This window comes from Dermacentor silvarum, chromosome 2 (genome assembly GCF_013339745.2).
Source record: "Dermacentor silvarum isolate Dsil-2018 chromosome 2, BIME_Dsil_1.4, whole genome shotgun sequence".
Taxonomy (NCBI): domain Eukaryota; kingdom Metazoa; phylum Arthropoda; class Arachnida; order Ixodida; family Ixodidae; genus Dermacentor; species Dermacentor silvarum.
This window is the reverse complement of record NC_051155.1, coordinates 146,713,131-146,736,550: the sequence shown is the minus strand read 5'-3', so window position 1 is coordinate 146,736,550 and position 23,420 is coordinate 146,713,131. Positions and strand designations below refer to the sequence as shown.

The window sequence follows — 23,420 nt, the reverse complement described above, 5'->3', positions numbered from 1 at the left end:
AGGCTTACATCTCCAGCATCTCATTAAAACATGTTTATCTCTCTCTCGCTCCCGAATTTCACGTAATGTTCATGAATTAGGGATAATTCTACGATTTTACGAACGCTGCGTGACATTTTACGAAAAAATAAATTCTGTTTATGAGACAGACACGTGGGTCTTGGAAAGTTTCGTCGGATGTCTTTTGGTGATGAAAGGATGGATGAAGGGTACACGCTTCCAATAAGTTTATTCAGACAAATTCCCCTAAGCATGGAGACGAAATCGGTAACAGCAACGTGGTGAAACAGTATGTTGCTTGTCAGTGCCTTCTATTTCAAGTTTTCTACTGCTTCTGTGTTGCGTCGTCCTAAAGTAAATCATCGTTAATAAAGTGCGCACGTACCCCGCAAAAGCGCTGTGCTGAGGGCCTATTTATAAGAAAGGAGGGAGAGAAGGAACGGTGATCATGAGCCAATCGAACCGTGCCAGCAATCGCCGAACGCGGCGGCCACTGGTGGAGGCATGTGTAATCGAAGTGCGCTCTTCATTCGTTGTCAGCAGCTGAAGAACAGCGCATTAGGCCCATTGCCGCTCTTGGGAGGTAGCGGTGTTGGCGTAGCGATAGGGCACTGACGGCATGCTGCGCGCCGCGCAGAAACTGCTAGCGCGAGAACTGAACGTCAGCACCACCTGGATATTGCTTCAGAAAGCTATATTCACCAGGACATTAGTTGGACCACCGTATCGATTGAGCCTGTGCTGCTGTCGATGTGATTGCGTTCTTGAGAGAGGTTGAAACCTAGAACAACTGTGCCGACGCTTCTATAGAATAACAGCAGGATCGAGTGCCCCAAAATGCGTAGCATGACTGAGCGACAACCACAAATGCTCCGTCAAAGCATGTACGAAAAAGATCTGAACCGAGAACCGTATTTTTCCGGCGCGTAAAAAATTGTGAGAGATTAGGTTTGCGTAAAAATAACTGTTTCTTGTATTCACTTCTGGTTCAACAACCTGCTTTAAATACGGCAGGAACGTGGCCCAGATCGACTTTCACCTGCATGTTAAGCGAAACCAGAGAGACAGATGAGCCCGTCGCTTTCCGCAGGTCTATTATTCAGATTGCACCTACTCTGCTTAATTACCCGCCGGCGGTGAAATCCCTGGACGCAAGCGTCTGGCCGAAGGCCTTGAGATTTACTGTGCTCTCGGCTGATGACCAGCAGGTAGGTGCGAGTTCCCACTGTGGCCTGCTGCACTGAGCCCTCTTATGAATGGGCCGATGCGTCGACCTGACGGCGCGCGGCACACAGGCACTCTCTCGCGAGGGCTGCCAGAAGCTCGTTTATCGAATTTTGCGGACGAACGACAGAGGGCGCGAGCAGTTCGCGCGTTGACGGGGGTGCCGAGCAGCAGGAGCAGGATCAGGGAGTCGCTCGGCGGCTACCTGCGGGCCCCAGCGACGAGACAGAAGCAGGGGGAGAAGACAGCAACATGGTAAGGGAGTTGGCTGCTGAAGTGAAAGAGCTCACACAACCGCTAGAAGGCGCGAATAAAAACATCCGAGTCCTAGAAAATGCAAAATCTGCTAGCCTTACACCCGCTGCTAGGGAAATAGTCGCCAAGCGTGCGCATTTCATGGAAACAGAGATAACACTCAGCCCTAAACGAAAGCTAACCGAGGAGGATCAAGGGAAAGACGATGACGCCGCTCACACCGTGCAAAGAGTCGACGTCGTAGAAAACGCCGTTGCGACAATGTCGAAAGAAACAGGTGATAGGATGAGAGCGATCCAAACCTCCGCCCAAGAGAACTGAATACAATTTACGAAATGCTCAGCAGTGAAATAGCAAGAATGCTTTTGAACGTCACCAGCACAGACTACTCCCAGGGGACATTCCACTTACCCACTACGGAGACAAGTCAAACTAGACCAGGTACTGCACGCAGCGGCAAGATTACGAACTCGGTCAGCGTCAGGCCTGAACCCTACTGCAAGAATGATGGCGTGATATGTCAGAATTATTCAGTGGAATTGCAGGTCATTCGCCAAAAAGCGGGAGGCATTGCAATTCGCTCTCGCCAAATTTGACCCAGGGATCAACGTAATAGCCCTGCAGGAAACTGAAAGAGAAGCAAAAATAGCAGGATATGCCACGTACAACGACATTTCCACGAGAAAAAAAAAAAAAAAAAAAAAAAAAAACAAGAACAGCGATAGCCGTACAACGTAACAACGTAACTTGGAATTGGATAATATTCAATACAAATTCGTACAATGAACTCTTGCCTAACCGTAGAAAGAACGTACCCAGCACAGTAGCGCACCCAAGATCTCTGCCAAGGGGGGAGGGGGGTGATGACCGTTTGCCATTACCATCTAAACAGCACTAATTGCGATTTCTTTACAGGAAATTGCCAAAAAATGCGCTTTTTGCGAGTGTGCAGACGATTGCGCGTCTTACATCTTAGTTGCAGTACTCAAATGCGCAAGGAAAGAAAAGGGGTTAAACAAAAGGGGGGATTAAGTCGGCCTCAGGGGGGGATTACAACGCTGCTCACTGACCCTGCACAGCCGACAAGGATATGCAATAGCGTCACAAGAAACATCACCCTGAACCTGTGCTTTGTCAGGCATGCCGAAAAAGCAACCTGGGCAAACATAGGGCTCAATCTGGGCAGTGACCATTACCAACTCGATATCACAGTTCCAGTAACAGGTTATGACAAGAAAGAAACTCTGATGCAACATACTAAGTGGGACGTCTTTAATTACAAGCGGAACCGGAAAGCGGTGGACGAAATCAAAAATATTGACGACTGGGTGATTAAAGATGCAGAAGAAGCCGCTACAGAGGCCCCGGTAGAAGAGGATGGGCTCAAGCCACACTCAAGACTGATCAACTTGTGGGAGACACAACAAATATTGCAAGCAGAATGGCTTAAAAATAAATTTTACCGAAACCTCAAACTACAGTTGGCAGAACTAGAAAAAGAAATTCAGTGATATTCGGGTGAACTAAGTTCAGTCCAATGGATACAAATCTGCAACAGGATTATTGGACAACTAGGCTCCAAAAACCCGTGGTCGCTCTTAAAGCATCTATTAGAGCCAGATAACACTAAAGGGGCCGAACAAAGGCGCATGCAAAAGCTCCTAGCGCAGAAATTCAAGGGAACGGACGACGACGACATCGTAAAAATACTAACGAAAAGGTATCTCAATGTTCAAAACGACGAAGCTGCCTATCCCCCATACGAGGGAGCCAACAGGAAAAAGATGCTGAAATCACCGAAGCTGAAGTCAGCAGTGCAGCATACGCAGACCTCAAGACCACCTCGGCCGCGGGAGAAGACAGCGTCACAAACAAGATACTGAGGAACTTGGATGGCAAGTCCATCCGAAGTCTAACCAAACTCTTCAATGAGATATGGCACACTGGTAACATCCCCAGTACTCGGAAGGAGGCCAAAATCATCTTTATCCCAAAGCCGGGGAAGAAATTAGAGCTTGAAAACCTAAGGCCTATATCCCTGACTTCATGTTTGGAAAAGGCGCTCGAACACGTCGTCCTAACCAGGCTTAATTAACACACGGAAGAAAATCAACTCTTTCCCCCGACGCTATTGGACTTCAGGCGAGGGGTGTCCACACAAGACGATATGTTGATGATAAAAAAAATATATAGTGGATCCAGGCATTCCCGGTGCCACCAGGACAATATTAGGATTAGATGTGCAAAACGTTTTTGATAATGTAACCCACAAGTCAGGCCTATCTAATCGCGCTGAAATGAATGTGTGGGGTTACGAACATACAGCTATATCTCGGCCTTTCTAAATGACAGAACTGCCACCCTGTAATTTGGTGGAATCCAAAGTCTGGTAATACAACTCGGAGCACGAGGTACACCGCAAGGTGCAGTGCTGTCACCATTCCTGTTTAACTTCACAAAGAGAAAACTACCAGAAAAGTTGGAAAAGATCACGCATATTCGCCAGCAATATATGCAGACGACGTGACAATTTGGAGAAGGACAGGAAATGCAGACGATGTCAAGAAAGCTCGGCAAGAAGCAGCCGACACAGTACAAATGTTCACAGCACCGAACGGAATTCAATATTCTCGAGCAATCAGAGCTCTTATTAGAGACTAAGTTCCCACCGGTCATCAGAGACACCTTTAACATCACTGTCAACAATGAAACAGTACCAGGAGTACCTATCATACGGATATATATACTCTGACTATCTTTAGAAGAAAAATAGCTGACTCGAGAGACCATCAACAGGTTAGAAACCACGTCACTACAAGTAATCAGGCTCCTAAGAAGAATAAGCGGACGGAAGCATAGGCTAAAAAAAAAAAAAAAAAACTATGCGTGCAGACTAGTGCAGGCTTTCTTCATTTGTACGATCGCCTACCCGTGCCCCTTCTTGTACCTGGAAGGATGTAATGAACAAAATCGACATATCAATTAGGTCAGTCTAAGAGCGGCCTTAGGAGTACCCACACGGGTGAGCAACGACCAGTCCTTGGAACTCGGCGTACGTAACACCGTAGATGAAATAATTGAAGCGCAAAGAGCATCCCAATGGTGGAGACTCTCATGAAACTCGACAAGGACATGACGTCCTGAAACTACTCAAGTTAAACCGCTAACTTGACCCGAAATAAGGCATAAAATCCCAAATAAGATCAGGGACAAGATAAAAATCCCTCCGCTGCCAAAAAAATTGCCCGCCAATCCACCCTGCGAAGGTGGTTGGAAAGCGAAGCTTTTTACGCCACCCTCACGGTGATTGCGGCACACTTGATATTTCACACACTACAACGTAACTTTAACCACGGCCTTTATTATTATTTACTTCACAACAATGTTCACTACTGCTTTATGAGCGGTGTGATATACACTACTAGACTACCCCATAGTGGGGTAGTCTAGAAAATGAACCGAAGCAGTTACTAGGCTGGAAGGGTTTCGAATGACGTCAACCCTCTTTCAAGCAGCTGCATAAGCTTTGCAACAGCTGCAATCTAATCTTACGGACCGCGCCGAGCCTGTTTCCGTTGTTTGCCCGCAGCCCTTGTCATCCATCATGTTGGCTCATCATTTTGAAGCTTGTTTTTGTGGTTTTTCTTGCGAAAACGAGTGCTTAGTTGTACGCTGAATGCCTGAATTCAAGTAATACTGCTATACCTGCAATTGTTAGCAGTTCGTCGGGATCGTTTTTGTTTACAACGACGGACATGACAGAACCCTTGGCTGGTAGAGGTACAAAGCTTCGCTTTAAGACATGGGTAGCCAAAACGAGGGACGCCGACAAGCTCAGGTGGAGGCACTCAAAAAAGCGCTGAAAGACATACCAGCAGCGTACGTGGACGCTACCCCCGCAGGTGGGAGAAATTACATCATCGCAGCAGTTGACGGATAAGGACGTACGTTGCGGACAGAAACCATTCAAGCCAGCTACATTGTGGAGGCAGAAGCAGCAGCAATTGCTATTAGAACCAGCACTGAGGGCACGAAATTCATCCTATCCCATTCCATGTTGCCCAAAGGCAATATGCTGCCGGGTACACAAATAGCACGGCTCTGCAAGAATTAACACAACCTGAACAACAAATCAGACTCATTTTGGTGCCAGGCCACTGCGGGAATCCGGGAAATGAGGCCACCCACCAGAGAGCCCGAGGAAACATAAACCGGGAGGTGGTGCGGCCCCAGGAACGAAACCCGAGTGTCCTGGCGCTCAGCTACAGAGACCGGCTCAACCGGCACAGAGAACCAAGACGGCTCTATCCACCGCCAGACGAAACATTAACCCGGGCCCAAGCGACAACGCTGAGACGGAATCAAAAACATTGCATACTCAGCCCGAGAAGGCTGGCCGCAATTATGAAAAACTAGAAGTTGCATATATGTATTAACTGTGGCCTACCACAGGCAGGACAAGACCGCATAACATTGGGGTGCCCCAACAACCCGCCCCACGATGAGCTCCTGCAGCCAGCTCCCTCGACAGAAACGTGGGAGATGTCATTAAGGAGCACAAACTTGTACGTATATACAGACGAGCCTGGCGGACTGGTCTGCTAGAGTTGCGGCCCCCTGAGTCTCAACCTTGCCGCCGTCCAGCATGGCTCCCCCATTTCGTTTTATTGCGATAGCAATTATATGGACACTTCAACCGGATTTCTGCCGTCGGCGTCGCCGTCGCCGTCGCCGTGAGGTTCCGTATAGATAAAATCTTCGCCGCGCGCCGTATGCCCCAGCGGAAGCGTGCGGGGACGCGCGCTATCACGGAGAGCGAACGCACTCAATCTCCCACGGGCAACAAGGAAGCGGAAAGCCAGCTCCGGAGGGAGCAGGGGGGGGGGGGGGGGGAGGAGGCACTTCTCTGCCAACAACCGCGCTCGTCGCTCGACCGCACCGTCTCTTATCTCCACACGGCTCTGACCTTTCTGCACTGTGCATTCGCCGCTCAATTTCTGTTGAAGCGATAGACCGCACGTACCTTCGCCCGCTGCAGCGTATGGGTTTGCTGCCAGCGTTTTGACAGTCGTTGTCTGCAGTCATGATCAGTGTGATCTATTCATGTTTGTGCGCGCTCACACCACGCTTGTTCATTCAGTTAGTAATAGTCGGGCCACATTTTCCAACGCACGCTACACATGTAATGCTGCCCGGATCGGCAGTGCAGCGCTACAGGTATGTCCCTTCGCACGCGCTGCCCACGGGAAACGCTTCTCATCAACACCACCGTTTCACACGCGCCTTCTCGTGGTCATCGAGTCTCTCTTCATGTCGGTTTACTTACGCCGCAGCACACCTGCTTACTTAATCAGCTCATGTTTACTACAATTTATATTGCTACCAAAGCCGCTCACCTTACATCGTATGACATTGCTGTGTTGCTATCGCATTCATTGCTTCGCCCTTAGGGAGAAACTGTGACATTTTTTAATAAAGTTTATCCTAAGAGAACAGGCTGGCTTCCGGAAGGGATATTCTACGAAGGATCATATCCATGTCATCAACCAGGTAATAGAAAAATCTGCGGAGTACAATCAACCTGTCTGTATGGCTTTCATGGATTATGAAAAAGCATTTGATTCAGTAGAGATACCAGCAGTCATAGAGGCATTACGTAACCAGGGGGTACAGGATGCATAGGTGAATATATTGGCCAATATCTACAAGGATTGCACAGCAACCTTGGTTCTCCACAAGATAAGTAGAAAGTTGCTTATCGAGAAAGGGGTCAGGCAAGGAGACACAATCTCTCCAATGCTATTCACTGCATGCTTAGAAGTATTCAAGATCTTAGACTGGGAATGCTTAGGAGTGAGAATCAGCAGCGAATATCTCAGCAACCATCGGTTTGCAGATGACATTGTCGTATTCAGCAACAATGGGGACGAATTACAGGAAATGATTGAGGACCTTAACCGAGAAAGTGCAAGAGTGGGGTTGAAGATTATTATGCAGAAGACAAAGATAATGTTCAATAGCCTGGCAAGGGAACAAGAATTCAGCGTCGCCAACCAGCCTCTAGAGTCTGTGAAGGAGTACGTTTATCTAGGTCAATTACTCACAAGGGACCCTGATCATGAGAAAGAAATATATAGAAGAATAAAATTGGGCAGGAGTGCATACGGCAGGCATTACCAAATCCTGACTGGGAGATTGCCACTGTGATTGAAAAGAAATGTCTACAATCATTGCATTCTACAGGTGCTAACATATGGGGCAGAAACTTTGAGGTTAACAAAGAAGCTCGAGAAGAAGTTAAGGACCGCACAAAGATCGAAGGAATGAAAAATGTTAGGCCTAACGTTAAGAGACAGGAAGAGAGCGGTGTGGATCAGAGAACAAACGGGGATAACCGATATTCTAGTACACATTAAGCGGAAAAAGTGGAGCTGGGAAGGCCATGCAATGCGTAGGATGGATAACTGGTGAACCATTAGAGTCACAGAAGGGATACCAAGAGAAGGGAAGCGCAGTCGAGGACGGCAGAAGACTGTAGGTGGAGTGATGAAGTTAGGAAATTCGCAGGCGCAAGTTGGAATCAGCTGGCGCAAAACAGGGGTAATTGGAGATCGCAGGGAGAGGCCTTCGTCCTGCAGTGGACATAAATATAGGCTGATTACGATGATGATGATTTCCCCCTCCACGGTGCCGTGCATTCCGGCCATGCATGCAAGGGCATGAATGTGAAGTTCCATTCTGAGCAATGGAAGCTCCCTCTACCAAGCTGAACGAAAGCGAGCTTATTGATCTCTTCGCAGGGAAGACAGATGGCGTTTTTATGTACTGGGACTTGAGATGTAAGCGGTTGAAAAAACATTGAACATTCTTGGAAAAAAACAGTTTTTTTTTCGTTTTTTTTTTAAGAGGATAAAATTGAAAAAAAAGTGTAACGTCGCAGAATACAGAGCCTGCAAGAAAATTTTGTCAAAAGACGGAATTAGGGAGTCTGCGAAGCACCTGGATCCATCCACATGGTGGCGAGGACTTTGCTTCAACCAACCCTGAGAGCCCTTGACTGTCGCGTACTGCATGCAGATTCCCCTTTCTTCTGCGGCATGTGAAAGAAACTGGTCCCAGTTTGCAGATGTGTACACCAGGCTACGCAAAAGGCTCGCAGGGGGTCGCGTGCAAGAACTTGTGTACTTGAACCTCAATGTCTGGAAGGCTTCGACCGCTGCACAGCGAAGCGTTGACGCGTCAAGCGGAAATCAATCGGACGCAGATTGATAAAAATGTCGGTCTTGACGTTTTGATGTGAAATAAATGCCTTGATGTGAAATCGTGCCTAGATTTTGAACCCGGATGCACTTGGGAGTTTTGGAATGAAAAGATGTAACAATTACATTATTTTCAGTGTTAAAGAAATACATATGTGTGGTTTTCATAGTTTTTCATAGTTCTGTGCGCAATGGCCTTTTCAATTTTTAGTATTTTTCTAAAAAACACACGAAAGAAACCAGTTTTTTTCACGGCCCTCAAAATTTCATGAAATTTTACATCTCTAACTGGGGCTAGAGTTACTGTATATGCTACCGAAGGTAACTGTGGCTGGGACGAAAGTCTTTAGCTGGGACACCACCAGCACACCCAACGAAGCCCTAGGAAAAGACTACCTTCCAGACGCGCTGGAATTTAAGGTGGATGGAAGCAATAGACAGTTTTAGTTTAGCGTGTTTAGCGTAATAGCGGGCTTAGCGGAATACAGGGATCGAAATTAGCTTGCGCAGAACGCGTTTAGCGTACGCACGCTATTTCTCATACTTAACATTACCGACTTTGCGTGCTTGCTCTCGTGTTGCTTTACGTAGGTTGCGTAATACATGGCGGCAGCCCTGGCCGCCCGCCTCGAACTGAATTTGGCGTTGCTTTCGTAGAATTCACTTCGTTCAAAGCTCTGTAAATGAATTTCGCTAAGTATCAGGCCTCTTCGACGAAATAGCATTGTTGATAATCTTGCGGAGTTTTCGAGATCGCTTCTCGTTTCGAACGTGTCAAAGCCTAACATGTGAAATGGTTGGACGGTACGGATGACATGAGCGTGCCCTTTGAAACAGGGCTGTGGGTTGCGCCTCTAAGCTCTTGTTATTATTTTGCCTATAGTAACACCACCAAGACAGTGCAGCACTACGCGATGCCGAAACTACAACACGTGAGAGCGTAGGTGGCTGATAATGATTATGTCTATTGACATCGTTTTTGAAACAGGACGGATACCTAGTGTGTTTAAGCTAATCACGTTTCCCTGCCTCTATTGCAGTCTAGCATTTTGCGTATTTCTCCTTCATCTTCACTCCCCTCATTAAAAGTTCTATGTTTATATTGTACAGTTACCTATGCCTGAAGTGTAACGACCTCAACTTCATCGATATCTTCGATAAAGCTGGATATACTTATCTGCCACTTTATCGATCTCGATTCATAAATCAATCTATTGAGTTGTATGCGTGTATCACGCATCAGTCTAATATGAACTGAATGTCACAATTTGGGGTTTGGCTTTGGAACCATGACATTCGAAAGTTATTGGCGCAAATGTCATTTTTTTAAAGTGACCTCTTTAAAACACGGGGTTCAAATATAAACAGCAAATAGTCAAATAATAAACAGCACGGGGTTCAAATATAAGAAACCTAAAGCATTTATACTTTATGTTTCTTTTGTTCGATTTGCCGGAATTCTAGGTTTATTGAGGATATCAAATGGGGCTAGGTAAGACCACTGTCGCTGTTACCGTTGGGTGTGATTTTGAAAGGTTGCACAAGTCTGTCGATTTCGCCAGTGGTGAAACGCCAGAACGCCTTTCATATTTTGTTTCTAGGCGATCACCCTCACTAAACCTAACGTGGATAGAGATTCGATTCACGGAAATTTGTGGATCATGCAAGTGCAATTCTATTCTTTGGGGTGAATAGCGCAGACGGAATGACCACAAAAAGAAGGTCAATACACACAAACTGCTTTGTGTGTCGTCTTATCTCTCTTTTTGTGGTCGTTCCGTCTGCGCTATGCAAAGTGAAGGTCATGAACCAGCAAGCTAAAATTTCCAATATCTATTCTTTGACAAACACTCCGACAGCCGTTGGACTTCTCCCTATAGCATTAAAAACGTTTACTCAGTGGAAAAAGGCGAGTGTTATTATTTCATTATTTTGAATTCCAGCACAAACCTTTATATGAAGAACAAAATTATTAATATTTGTTATCTGTACTGGGCAAATTAAATGTATGGAGCTTACCTTCACATACTTTTTATTTAGCTGAGAGTTTCTCATTTATGGGCGAAAAAAACATCTCACAAAAAGACAAAAACAAGAACTCCTTTATGCGTTAAAATTTCCTAGGACTCAAGTTTTAGGACTCAAGTTGAGCCCATGACAGCAAAACATTCAGGGAAGGCTCCCCACGCCTTTGAAGTGAGAGAAGGCCACTGGGCTTTGAGCACTGACGTCATGTGGGCAGGACGGGGCTCTGGGAACGATAATTATACTTTTATTTATCCTATGCATCATTACAACGAAGTTGTCGACCTTCTTACACAACGTCGCAGTCAGAGCGGGCACACCTCCGTCACACACGAGGCTTTAGCGGCCGCCGCCATCACAATGTTTTATATATATGCATTTTAAAAGCTGCCGCCTTACCGTTTGTCCATGCTGTGCGACCATACCGCCACCATGCCGTTCCCGCATCGACCTTTGTAGTGCTTGGCGGGCGCCACAGATGGCGGCACCTGACGCGCTAACCTCGTCCCCGGCAGCCTTGGGCTTTCTCAGCGTCGCCCGCTAACGTCGTCCGCGACGGCGGCGGGCGTCTGAAATAAAGCAGAGAAAAGACTTTAAAGCGTTGTACTTTAAAGGAAGCGGGGCGCCCACCACACTTAACACTTCCCAGATTTATCACGAGAATGAAGCAACCAAAGTGCCGACAGCGGCAACTACCGGTGACGCTTCGAAGCATGATTAAAAAAAAAAAAAAAACGACCTCCTCAGATTGCCTAACGTCTGCTACTCGAGCCTTTCACCTCACGTGAGCAATGATGAACAGCAGAGGCGAGGGTTTGAAAGGCAGCTTTTTATGTTTTACTATCTCAAAAGGATTGATGTGTTAGAAAGAGATCTCTTATTCATTTTTATTGAACAAACGAATTTATTGAGACTACATTTAAACGTACAGCACTAGAAATTAAAAGCGCGAGGGATGCTGGTGAGCTCGCTTACCCGCCAGTTATGTGAGAAAGGCGCTCGTTTTTAATTGTCTCCGAGTACAGGTCACCTTGGTTCATTTTATTTCAAGCTTGGTGTAACTCGCGCAATATAAGATGCTTTAAAGCGCTTTTCAGAGCACTTTTCGTTGAAAGGACGGTGCGGGCCACAGAGAGGACAGAGACTTGGAAGCACGTTATTTATCACTGAAAAAAAAAAATGGTCCCAGTTCAGAAGGCACGGTGTTTTGTTACGCAGGCTCCGAGCTGCTGAACCCCACTTCCTCACCTAGATAACTAAAGTACGCTGTTGTGCCGACGCTTTATTACTGAAAGATAAGGCGTGAGTTAGCGAGGCAACTAATATATTTGTCTTTTTTTTTCTTACTCTTTTTTTGTCACCCTCGCTCGTTAAGCAGCATAACTCATCAGAGGGCGCCGCGCGTGTATCCGCGGGGTCGAAATGGGCACGTTTTGTTTTCTTCGTGTCAAATAATTAATGCACTGAACGTTTCAGGTCTGTCATGTGAAGTGGCTCTCTGCGAAAGCTACAGAAAATTGTAGGCGTGGCGGAAGGCAAAGGAGGAAGAGGAAAGTATGGTAGAAGATAAGGATGTTAACCAGAAAAGCCTCCGGTTGGCTACCCTGTACTGGGAAAAGAGAGACAGACAGACGGACGGACGGGGGGATGGATATATATATATATATATATATATATATATATATATATATATATATATATATATATATATAGTGGGAGGTAGGTAAGTGGGAGGTAGGGCACCAAGGCAACCAGTAGGTAAGCTCTCCCAATAAACAAAGGACCTAATAAAGAAACGACAGAAGATGAAAATGTCCAACTCGAGAGATCAGATAGAATTCGCTGAACTGTCAAAACTAGTCAACAAGAAAAAAGTAAGGGATATTCGAAATTATAACGTGGGAAAGAATCAGGAAGCCGTAAAATATGGACGCAGTATTAAGTCAGTAAGAAGAAAGCTTGGCATTGCGTGGACAAGGCAAGATGTATGCACTGAAAGATAAGCATGGTAATATCATCATCAATTTTGATGACATAGTAAAAGCAGCGGAAGAATTCTATACTGACCTGTACAGTGCCCACAACAGCCAAGCTACTTTCATTCAAAATAGTGATGAACCAGATACAGAGGCTCCTTCTATAACTAGCGCTGAAGTTAGAAGGGCCTTGAAAGACATGACCAGGGGAAAAGCTGCTGGAGAAGATGGAATAACAGTAGATTTAATCAAAGATGGAGGAGATATCATGCTTGAAAAGCTTGCGGCCCTTATACGCAATGCCTCACAACTTCATGTGTACCAGAGAGCTGGAAGAACGCCAACATTATACTAATCCATAAGAAGGGAGACGTTAAAGAACTGAAGAATTATAGACCCATTAGCTTGCTTTCAGTATTGTATAAAATATTCACCAAGATAATTTCCAATAGAATCAGGGCAACACTTGACTTCAGCCAACCAAGAGAACAGGCTGGCTTCAGGAAGAGATATTCTACGATGGATCATATCCATGTCATAAATCAGGTAATCGAGAAATCTGCGGAGTACAATCAACCTCTCTACATGGCTTTCATAGATTATAAAAAAGGCATTTGATTCAGTAGAGATACCAGCAGTCATAGAGGCATTGCGTAATCAAGGATTACAGGAGGCATACGTGAATATCTTAGCAAACATCTACAAGGATTCCACAGCTACCTTGGTTCTCCACAAGAATAGTAGAAAGTTACCTATCAAGAAAGGGGTCAGGCAAGGAGACACAATCTATCCAATGCTAATCACTGCATGCTTAGAAGAAGTATTCAAGCTCCTAGACTGGGAAGGCTTAGGAGTGAGGATCAACGGCGAATATCTCTGCAACCTTCGGTTTGCAGATGACATTGTCCTATTCAGCAACAATGGAGACGAATTACAACAAATTATTGAAACCTTAATCGAGAAAGTGTAAGAATTGGGTTGAAGATGAATATGCAGAATACAAAGATAATATTCAATAGCCTGGCAAGGGAACAAGAATTCAGGATCGCCAGTCAGCCTCTAGAGTCTGTAAAGGATTACGTTTATCTCGTTCAATTACTCACAGGGGATCCTGATCACGAGAAAAATTTACAGAAGAATAAAATTGGGTTGGAGTGCATACGGCAGGCATTACCAAATCCTGACTGGGAGCTTAGCACGGTCGTTGAAAAGAAAAGTGCACAATCATTGCATTCTACCGGTGCTAACATATGGGGCAGAAACTTGGAGGTTAACAAAGAAGCTCGAGAACAAGTTAAGGACCGCACAAAGAGCGATGGAACGAAAAATCTTAGGACTAACGTTAAGAGACAGGAAGAGAGCGGTGTTGATTAGAGAACAAACGGGTATAGCCGATATTGTAGTTGACATTAAAAGGAAAAAATGGAGCTGGGCAGGCCATGTAATGCGTAGGATGGATAACCGGTGGACCATTAGGGTTACAGAATGGATACCAAGAGAAGGGAAGCGCAGTCGAGGTCGGTAGAAAACCAGATGGGATGATGAAGTTAGGAAATTTGCAGGCGCAAGTAGGAATACGCTAGCGCAAGACAGGGGTAATTGGAGATCGCAGGGAGAGGCCTTCGTCCTGCAGTGGACATAAAATATAGGCTGATGATATATATATATATATATATATATATATATATATATATATATATAGAGAGAGAGAGAGAGAGAGAGATCAAGGAAATACGCGGTGAATTCGCGCACGCGCGCGGATGGCACCATTCCGTCAAAGGTGTTCACACAGGCAGGTAGCCCTCACAATACACATAAGTGCCTTCACAGCCTTGAGGCCGACGAGCGATGAACACGGTGTTCCGAGTAGCGCCTGCGTGGATAGCAGCCGATCGGCCAGTCGTCGCAATGCGTTGGAGATCGTTCGTCTTTGTGAATTAAATCAAGGACGGTGGAACAATAACCACTCGATGTTCTTCTGGCTGCCACCACGTCCCGCACACAGCCTTGGCAAGCTTATTATACGCATGGAGTCCTTCCCTTCAGTTTTTCTCAAACTCGTGCCTCCAAAAGTCGGTCCAACGTGACCCTGCGTTCGGCGGACTCGGCACAGTGTTTGTTCCCGGTAGGCTTTAATCTACGCGTACTTGTTCGGATGCACTGCCGATGGCTCTGTGCACATTGTAACTTCGGTCACTCATTACTAAGTATATGCGCTTATCTACATCATTGTAACCACTGAGTTTTCTACAAAATTACTACAAGCATTACTGGCGCTGCTACCATTCTGCTAATATTGGAAAGATGGTTATAGTCATATGGACTTGCCAGATCTTTGCGCTTGTGTCTTCAGGCGTTCTCCTGTCTTTACCTTTATCTACCTACGCTTTATTTGCCTTGATTAGGCTAAACTTTGAAGCAATCCTATTTTCTTTTTCTAAATGCACAAGGCAACAAGACTCTGCGAACATGCATAATCACTGCGAGTTGTGTCATTTATAAAGCACCATTGTTTTGGAAATGGTCAGTTTGCAAAGTCAGAAAACCGTTTGAAGCCATAAGGCCGCAGTTTAGCCAGATCCATGTACACTAACCATCATTTCCACGCTGGCTGAACCGCCATGCTTGCAGGTCGCGTAGACACAAGCGCCAGAGTTCCCTCTAGTAATGTTTGTAGGAAACTCTGTGGTCTCAACGTGGCCTCCAAGAGTGCGCGCCTGCCGCCCGATCCCGGAGGCTATGGCTGCAGCGTGCGAGTGCAGAAGTTACACGATGCTGTCGCGCTAACCAGACGCAGGAGGTTTAACTAAGAGTTTATGTAGAGAGCGGCGGTGAGAGGCATTAAAACCTAAGTGACATGATTACGTGTTGAGGCTACTTTTTGTGTGCTTCAAGTTTATCACTTCGCGTTCCCTCCTAATTTGTTTCCGTCCTCCACGATTGCAGGCTTGTTATGATATGCTACACCGTGCCACGAAAAGTGCTGTAATCAAGAGAGAGCCGTGCTTTAAGTTTTCTACTGATTTCGCAAGGACCCGACTGCACGGAGGGTATGTGCTGCGCAACCAAAAAAAAAAAAAAAAAAAATACCCGGAGCAAGCCGACCAGACGGTATGCAGTTTTTCGACTAGTAAAATTAGAAACAATATGCTTATTGATTTATCCAATTGTTAACATTTGTTTTTAAACAATTTTCTTAGTGTTACCTGCACATAATTCACGGGCTTCTTACCCAGGATCACTGCTTGAGGGAAGGAATAGCTACAAAAAGCGATTTCCATTAAAAAAAAGCAATACAAAATACATTTATAGAGAGCGTAAGTACAAGCAGGTGCACTAGTTATCAATATAAAATACTTAACAGTGAAGAAATGGTGATTGTGAAAAATTACATTCAGGCCTTTACATTACATTACGTGACTAATACTGGCAAATGTCTGAGAGCACAGAGGCCGAGCGAGTGAATATGAGTGAATATTTTTATAATGAATATAAAAGCACAAGGAGATAGCAAAAGTAAAACAAAAAGTAAAAAAAAATTCAACTGTAAGCAACCTCAATGTTCCCTTAAAGTGTGTTTAATGGCTCTAGCCCATAGACCTTACGTTAACGCACGTCCTTCTCCAACCACACCCAGAGGAGCAACTGACCACGTGTGCTAACGCGCCGGCGGAGCACGCGTTATGACACGTCTCATACCCCCTGAAGTAACGCCTCATACCCCCGTAAGCGCGGCCTCCCCTTTACGACGACAGTAGACAAGTGAAATTCTACGCTGGAATGATGAGCGACAATGGAGCCAGCAGTCGAAGGAGACGACGAACGCGGGAGCAGTGGCACGAGCGCGTTCGCGCGGTTGCGCTAGGGGCGCCAACGAGCTAGCTGTAGAAGAAGACGACGGCGCTCGAGCCATTGCTGATGATGATAGTTAACCATCACATTGATGAGAAAGACCTGACGGTTAATTGGCCCTTTCCTTAACTAAACGTATGCTCCTATATCATATCTATCCTACACAACTCTTAACTTCAACCATTACCTCCTTTTAGATGGGTTTTATTATTCTCCCAGTTTCGGAGGCACCTCTACTTCCGGTTGCGTGAGGCCGACTTCCGGTGTGCTCCTCGAGAAACATAATGTCGCTAGGGGCTAAAGCCATAAAAGAAGAAGTTTGTAGCACCAAGGAGCACTCGAAAGCCGTTGTGTTGTTTATAACTTCTGAGTAACAAAGAATCCAAGAGCTTTAGTATAAACAAGTGTTTTTGATAGACCATTCTGTTCAACATAAGTGCAGTAGCACTTATAGTGCTGAGGCCATTTTATTCCAAGCTAAACACCCCTCTTCGGCTTCCGCTACCACAGCCAACTTCGTTCTCTTCGTTCGATTGCTTACTATTCCTACGACAGAAAACGTGGAAATATACGTACACTGAAAATCTATCCCTTCTGTTAGGGCATCTCAACTTTAGTGTTGGCATAAAAATACGAAAACAGCAGCTGCGACCACCGGCTATAGCAAGGCACGCCTTGAGTCAGGCACGCCTTGAGTCTCCGTCCTGCATGCCGTCACAGCTAAGTACGCCAGCGCCACCACTGGTATATGCTTCATGTAAACATAAATGACCGAGATGTAATATTTCCCGTTTCTGCGTGCAAGGCCCCTTTGGCTGCAAGTTTCCAAACAGTTCAGTACGTCCTATCGCGCTTCGCACAAATTCACGCCGCGAAACAGCTGTAACGAACACTTGCCCCTAGGGAAAAAAATAATGGCTCTCCGACATCCTTTCGCCCGGAGGCCCCCCAAAAACAGTGGAGCGCAGTCCCCCTTTTGTGGCGAACTCGGCGCCTGGTCGAGGCGCTTTCGAAAACGCGGACTCGTTTTTAAGATCGCTTCCGAAAATTGCTCGGTGCCTAGGCGTGCATGAACACCAGGTGTTTCGCTACACAATGGAGGCATAGTCCTCCACCGCTACGCAGATGAAAAAGGGGGGAGAGGGGGCACGCCTCGCGCAGGGATTCGAAAAAGAACGGCGCGCTAACCTCCCCTGCGTCGGAGCTTTCTCTGGAGTTCCAAGTTATTCCGGTCGGACTTTTCTGATAACGCCCATTTTGCGGGGGTCTCGGCCCACTCCGGCTTTCTAAATGTTAATAACGATCTTCATTTTTCTTGCTGCTGCCACCTTTGTCTGCTCTGGTGAGTCGCAGGTTTTGCAATCGCGCTAAAGATGAGTGTGACCCAGTTTAGTGAAGCTGGCAGGTGGCGCCCCACAATAAGGCTTCAAAAGTGACCGCTCTATTTCTAGTAAAACGAACCCTTCGCACGAAATCTTTCGGGATAGACTCGGGCTGTATCGGCCATATATGGACAACGCGCACGAAAGGCGGAGACAGATGTTGCAACCTCTGATTCTAGAAATGCCGAAATAAGGTTGAATATGCAAGCACGTTTCTTTGAAGTGAGAAACAGCGCTGCAAAACGAGGACTGACCGAGAAAGCACACGATACAGGCACCGTGTCGTATACTTTGTGTTCTTTTTTAACGCGACAGTGTTTAGGGCCCAGTGTCGCAGAAAATACGGCATCGGTGTCGGTGTCGGCTTCGGCGTTAAGCATCGGCGTCTGGCGGAAATAATCATGTCGAACCACATCATCCCAAACTCTACCCGACCACACAGGCCCTCCGCGTGGCGCAAGGCGTTAGTGAACAAAATTGAATTTCTCAAAGTAAAATCCGTCAGCAAAATCGTAAAGTACGACTTAACCACAGCCTACAGGCGCGATAGCGTCGGATTGTAAATTGAACATACGAGAAAAAAAGCCTGATAAGCAGCCAGGGGTCTCTGAATGTTATCGCGTTCCACTCTCAAAGACGAAGCTTCAGCGTCCTCCAATTGTGATGGTGTTTCGCTGTACTTTTGGTTCTAGGCTACATTGAGGGGAATGTTGAAAACCGAGCCTTTCGAAATTTTGTACACGCGCGCGCCTCGGGGCAATAGCAAAGAATTAATAAAATAATCAAAAAAGGTTCCTAAGGCCTTCACAGTTTGATATAAGACGGCTTAAATTGCTCTTATAAAAATGTCTTTCCAGCAATGCACTCGTATTTAAAAGTGAAGCCGACTTTGAGGACATCAGTGTAAGCTTGTTTTTTGTAAGCTGGCTTTCCTACGTTTTCGCACGTTTTCTGTTGCAGTGAAGCCTACTCATGAAGAAAAATGTGATGAGAACGGAGCCGGATAACGCTATCGCGTTCCACGCTTAAAAGCGAAGCTTAAGCGTCCTCCAATTTTTTACAATATCTATACTTCTTGTCAGTCCTCGTTTTGCCCCGCTGTTTCCAATTTCAAAAATATGCAATACCAACTAGCCAAGGCGTCGCGAACTGCTGCCGACACGCACGTGATGTCATTGCTTTGAGTTATAGTCAACGTTGCCAAGTTAGTATTGACGAGAGCTTCAAGGCAGCTTAATGAGTGCCCTAAAGCTCGTCAGAACAGGCAACGCTCTCGTTACGCGCACATATGCAAATGCAAGAAATAAAATCAAGAGGCTGCAGGTACGGCCCTCATTCGTTGGAACGTGCTATAGAAAGTCGTATATACGCGGATAGTGTATTAGTACCGCTAGCAAACGAATTAAATCTAATGATTGGTTTCCTACATGACGCGTTTGCCCTTTCCATTACACATGTTAATGAGATAGTTTTCTCGTGAAAATATTGAATGTAGAAGGTTCTGCTCCGAGGAAATTAAATCAGAACGTATCGCTTCAAATGCACCGCAGAGCGTCTGCTGTGAACAGGTGCGTGGGCGCGCAAGAACATGATAATAAGACCGACCCGAACTGAAAGGTCACTCCAGGCTTCATTTATTGCACTTGGCCGCCGCTGCTGGGGCCTGCTAAATTAAAACGCATTGTACTATATATTGTGACGTCTCGGTTGGAACGACGTTTATTAGGCCCGGGAGCTCGTCAGCGAACCAGCGCAGCACACAGGCGATGATGATGAACACATATACAGGCGAAGAGGAGGATAGGTAAAAGTGCGAGGATGATGATGATAACATACAGATGAGGAAGATGTGCGTAATAAACGCCCACACTAATTTCCCCCCGACGTGAAAGCGGCCATCCTGGCCGGCCGTCAAGGTGTCGAGGCACGCCGCGTGAAGGGCTTCATGCGGGAGACGTGGACAACCTCGGTATTGCGGCAACGGCGGTCTGTGGGGGCGTCAAGAGGAGTAACGCGATAGTTGACAGGCGAAGTCTGTCCAAGGACTATGTACGGCCCGATAAACCGTGGCTGGAATTTTTCGCATAAACCAGGGGTGCGAACAGGAGTCAGGAGCAGGACCTCGTCACCACGTCGAAAAGATACAACGTGATGGCATTCGTCGTAAATATTTTTCCGGTCTTGTTGTCTGGCCTCTGTGTTCAGGCGAGCAAGCTGGCGACAGTGGTCGAGTCGGGAAATGTACTCTTCGCACGATGATAGAGATGTATTAGCCTTGGAGTTGAAGAATGAAACGTCCAGAAAGAAAGTAGGGGAGCGTCCATAAGTAGGGGAGCAACCAGCGTGGGACCATCGTAAGGCGTCATAACTTTCTTCAGACGGGAACACAAATGAACATTCATAACCGACAAAGCCGCACCAGTATCCACTAAAGCATCCACGGGCACCCCTTCAACGTACACACGAATCATATTGGATGGGCGCGCTGGAAGAATTTCAGTCTTGTGTGTGTATGCAGTTTTTCCTCCGGAAACTGCATCGCTTAGTTTTCCGCGCGAACGGTAGAGGTAAGGGAGGCGGGCCTAAGTGGTGACGATGAGCGGCGGTAGGGTGATGGAGAACGGCGTCTGGCCGAACGGTAAGCGCCTCGTGCATCAGGTGATGCAGGCGGAGATGGAGAGCGCTGCGAAGGTGAAGAGTAACGCCGCCCTTGGTAAGAGGCCCCACTGTAAAAATCGCGCTCACACATATCGTAGCCCCGACGCTCGTCTTGCTGGCGCTTGCGGCAAAAGCGTGATATGTGGCCGCGATAGCCACAATAATAGCACATAGGACGAGACGGACGCCAAGGGGGGTAGTAGGGGGTGTTCGGTGTACCGTGTGACAGGGAGGTCAGATGGGCCGATGAAGGCTCTGGCGGTGATGACGGGAAGTGAACCGTGGGCGCAGTAGCAACCGACGCGTAAGTTGGTAGCGGCAACGGAGAAGTGACGTGGCCGACAGGCTTGGCAGCAACTTGCGCGTATGTCGGTCGTGCGGTAGTTGGTAATGCTTGAGGGACAGGAGCTTGTGCTGGCACAGCGCAGGTCAAGGACGCCAGTTCTTCCCTGATGACGTCACGCAATGACGCACCAAAAGGTTGGCTGGGATACGTCGAAGGTGAGGTTAACCCCATCGATTGTAACTCTTCGCGTATGAGCGTGCGTATCAGTGTACGTAGGTCATGGTCCCCCGTAGAATGGGCATCGTCAATGTCGGGCTGTAGGCGGACAGACTCGAGCTCATCGAGGCGCTGACAAGTGATTACGACGTCAGCGACGGTAGCCGGATTCTTAGTGGCGAGTGCATTGAAGGCAAGAGTTCCAATGCCTTTGAGAATGTGGCGTACCCTGTCCGACTCCGACATTGAAGAATTCACACGGCGGCAGAGTGCAAGGACGTCCTCGATGTAGGAGGTGTACGACTCACCGAGGTGTTGTTTGCGAGCATCGAGGCTTTTCTTGGCGAGAGTGGACCGAACAGCCGGTGTGCCGAACACTTCACGAAGCTGGTGCTTGAAGAGAGTCCAGTCGGTCAATTCGGGCTCGTGGTTAAAGAACCACGTCTTCGCCACGCCAGACAGATAGAAGGAGACATGGCGTAGTTTATTAACATCATCCCAGTGATTGGCGGAACTGACTCGCTCATAATCGTCCAGCCAGTCTTCGACATCCTCTCCGCGAAGACCAGCGAAGAGATGGGGGTCACGCTGGGCGCTGTTGATGATAAAGGAAGGAGGCACTTGCGATGTCGGAATGGAGGCAATAGGGGCGCCAGGCTGCACGTCCTGCGGCATGCTAGCTGACGGTGGGTGCAAGCGGCGACCTGAACGAAGCTCCAGGAGGCAGACCGGACGGCCAGAGGACGTAGGACCGAAGAGCACACTCCACCACTTGTGACGTCTCGGTTGGAACGACGTTTATTAGGCCCGGGAGCTCGTCAGCTGAACCAGCGCAGCACACAGGCGATGATGATGAACACATATACAGGCGAAGAGGAGGATAGGTAAAAGTGCGAGGATGATGATGATAACATACAGATGAGGAAGATGTGCGTAATAAACGCCCACAATATACGTGGGTGGCGAAGTTATGGTCTCATAGTTGACGAGGTCAGGAGCTTTCAACGATTCGCATGTCAAACCAAGACGGCATCCACATTCGTCAGCAATGCAGTAGAAGAGAATTTGCGGTTCTTGACAGCTGCGTCGGAAGTATTCAGTATAAATGTTTAATGTTAAACGACGTAAGAGGCGCCACGGAGAGCGTTCATCCTTTATCCAAGTACCGAATGATGGATTTTCCAGGGTAGACTAACTAAAATGTTTATTGTATATGTTTTTACTTTTCAGCGAATGCTCTTGGAAAAACTGCAGTATTCTTTATTTCTTTAGGTAACTTCTTATCGCCATCATTTTTTTTTGTTCGCAGAAGCTTACCTGGGTGAGCTCCTGTGTCGCGGTTTAAATATTTTGGTTCTTTGTTTCACATTTCGCCTTCCTGTGCTTGAAACTATATAGGTCTTCTTTGAAGAACTTGAAGCAAATTCATGCCGAGGTAGACTGCATAACATTGATAGATGTACGAAAAGGTTTACCATCAAACTATGTCATCATTTTTAAATCATAACTTCAAATTTCAATTCTCTGTTTACTGAGGTTTGCTAAGAATGAACGCAAATGTCAAAAAAAAAAAAGAACGCTGAATAGGTTGATTTGAAACGCGCCGGCCAGTCAAGAATTAAGCGCGTTCTGAAACTTCTTGCAAGTTTTAAAATATCAGGTCACCATGTTTCGGTAGTCGGGAAAGAGTAAATATGTTCGCATATACACCTATATACATCTTGCATAAAGGACTGTTCAGTTGAACTTACATGCAGCAACTAAGGAGTTTCTGATGCATAGCAGTATCTGCCTCACAAAGGGAGTCATGAAAAAAAAATTACGCAAGGTAAGAATACACATAGGAGGAGATTACAGGAGCTGTCTTTTTGTGATAAAATAAAATGGCAGTTTGCAACGACTACTTGACGTAGGGCCATAGCATGCAAATATGCTTCAGTTTGTTACGCACGACAGGTAAAATGTTAAAGCACAACTGAAAGTGTCAGGTACATCTCCTTTGAGCAAATCGGTGCATTTCTTCAACTTCACACTTTCCGCGATTTATTTACGAAGGGATCATCTAAGAATGATCGAATATGCTTACCAGCGCAGAAAGTTCCAACTCTCGCTTTTTCTTCTTCTTTCCGTATAGTAGATGGTGCCGTTTCAGACCCATTTCGTCAAAAAGGTAAGCTGTGTGTACATGTATAACCTAAAACTATAACAGATTGAGATACTTGACCTCCCGAATCGGCACAGTGCTTAGCGGAGGGCTACTGAATACGGAATTATAATAACGTCTTCA

The 23,420-nt window shown here is 46.5% G+C and overlaps 2 protein-coding genes across 6 annotated transcripts in view; one reads left to right on the top strand and one right to left on the bottom strand.

Moving 5' to 3' along the window:
- Nucleotides 1–23,420, bottom strand: part of LOC119441883 (rap guanine nucleotide exchange factor 4) — a 531,616-nt gene that overhangs the window by 405,408 nt on the left and 102,788 nt on the right. For both annotated transcript variants that reach the window (XM_049661695.1, XM_049661696.1), the window contains exon 2: nt 11,163–11,332. In XM_049661695.1, coding sequence (XP_049517652.1) covers nt 11,163–11,197 — 35 coding nt within the window. In that variant the 5' untranslated portion in view covers nt 11,198–11,332. The remainder of the gene's footprint in view (nt 1–11,162; nt 11,333–23,420) is intronic.
- The window catches only part of LOC125943181 (uncharacterized), a 122,191-nt gene that overhangs the window by 85,398 nt on the left and 13,373 nt on the right, over nt 1–23,420 (top strand). Inside the window, exons 1-2 of one of the 4 annotated variants that reach the window (XR_007465629.1) lie at nt 17,423–17,933; nt 23,268–23,303. The exons of 1 other annotated variant lie outside the window; for it this stretch is intronic. The gene's annotated coding sequence lies outside the window, so the exon portion shown is untranslated. Of the gene's footprint in view, nt 1–15,685; nt 16,014–17,422; nt 17,934–23,267; nt 23,304–23,420 lie in introns of those variants that run through there. 2 more of the 4 variants (XR_007465630.1, XR_007465628.1) reach the window with 2 other exon arrangements.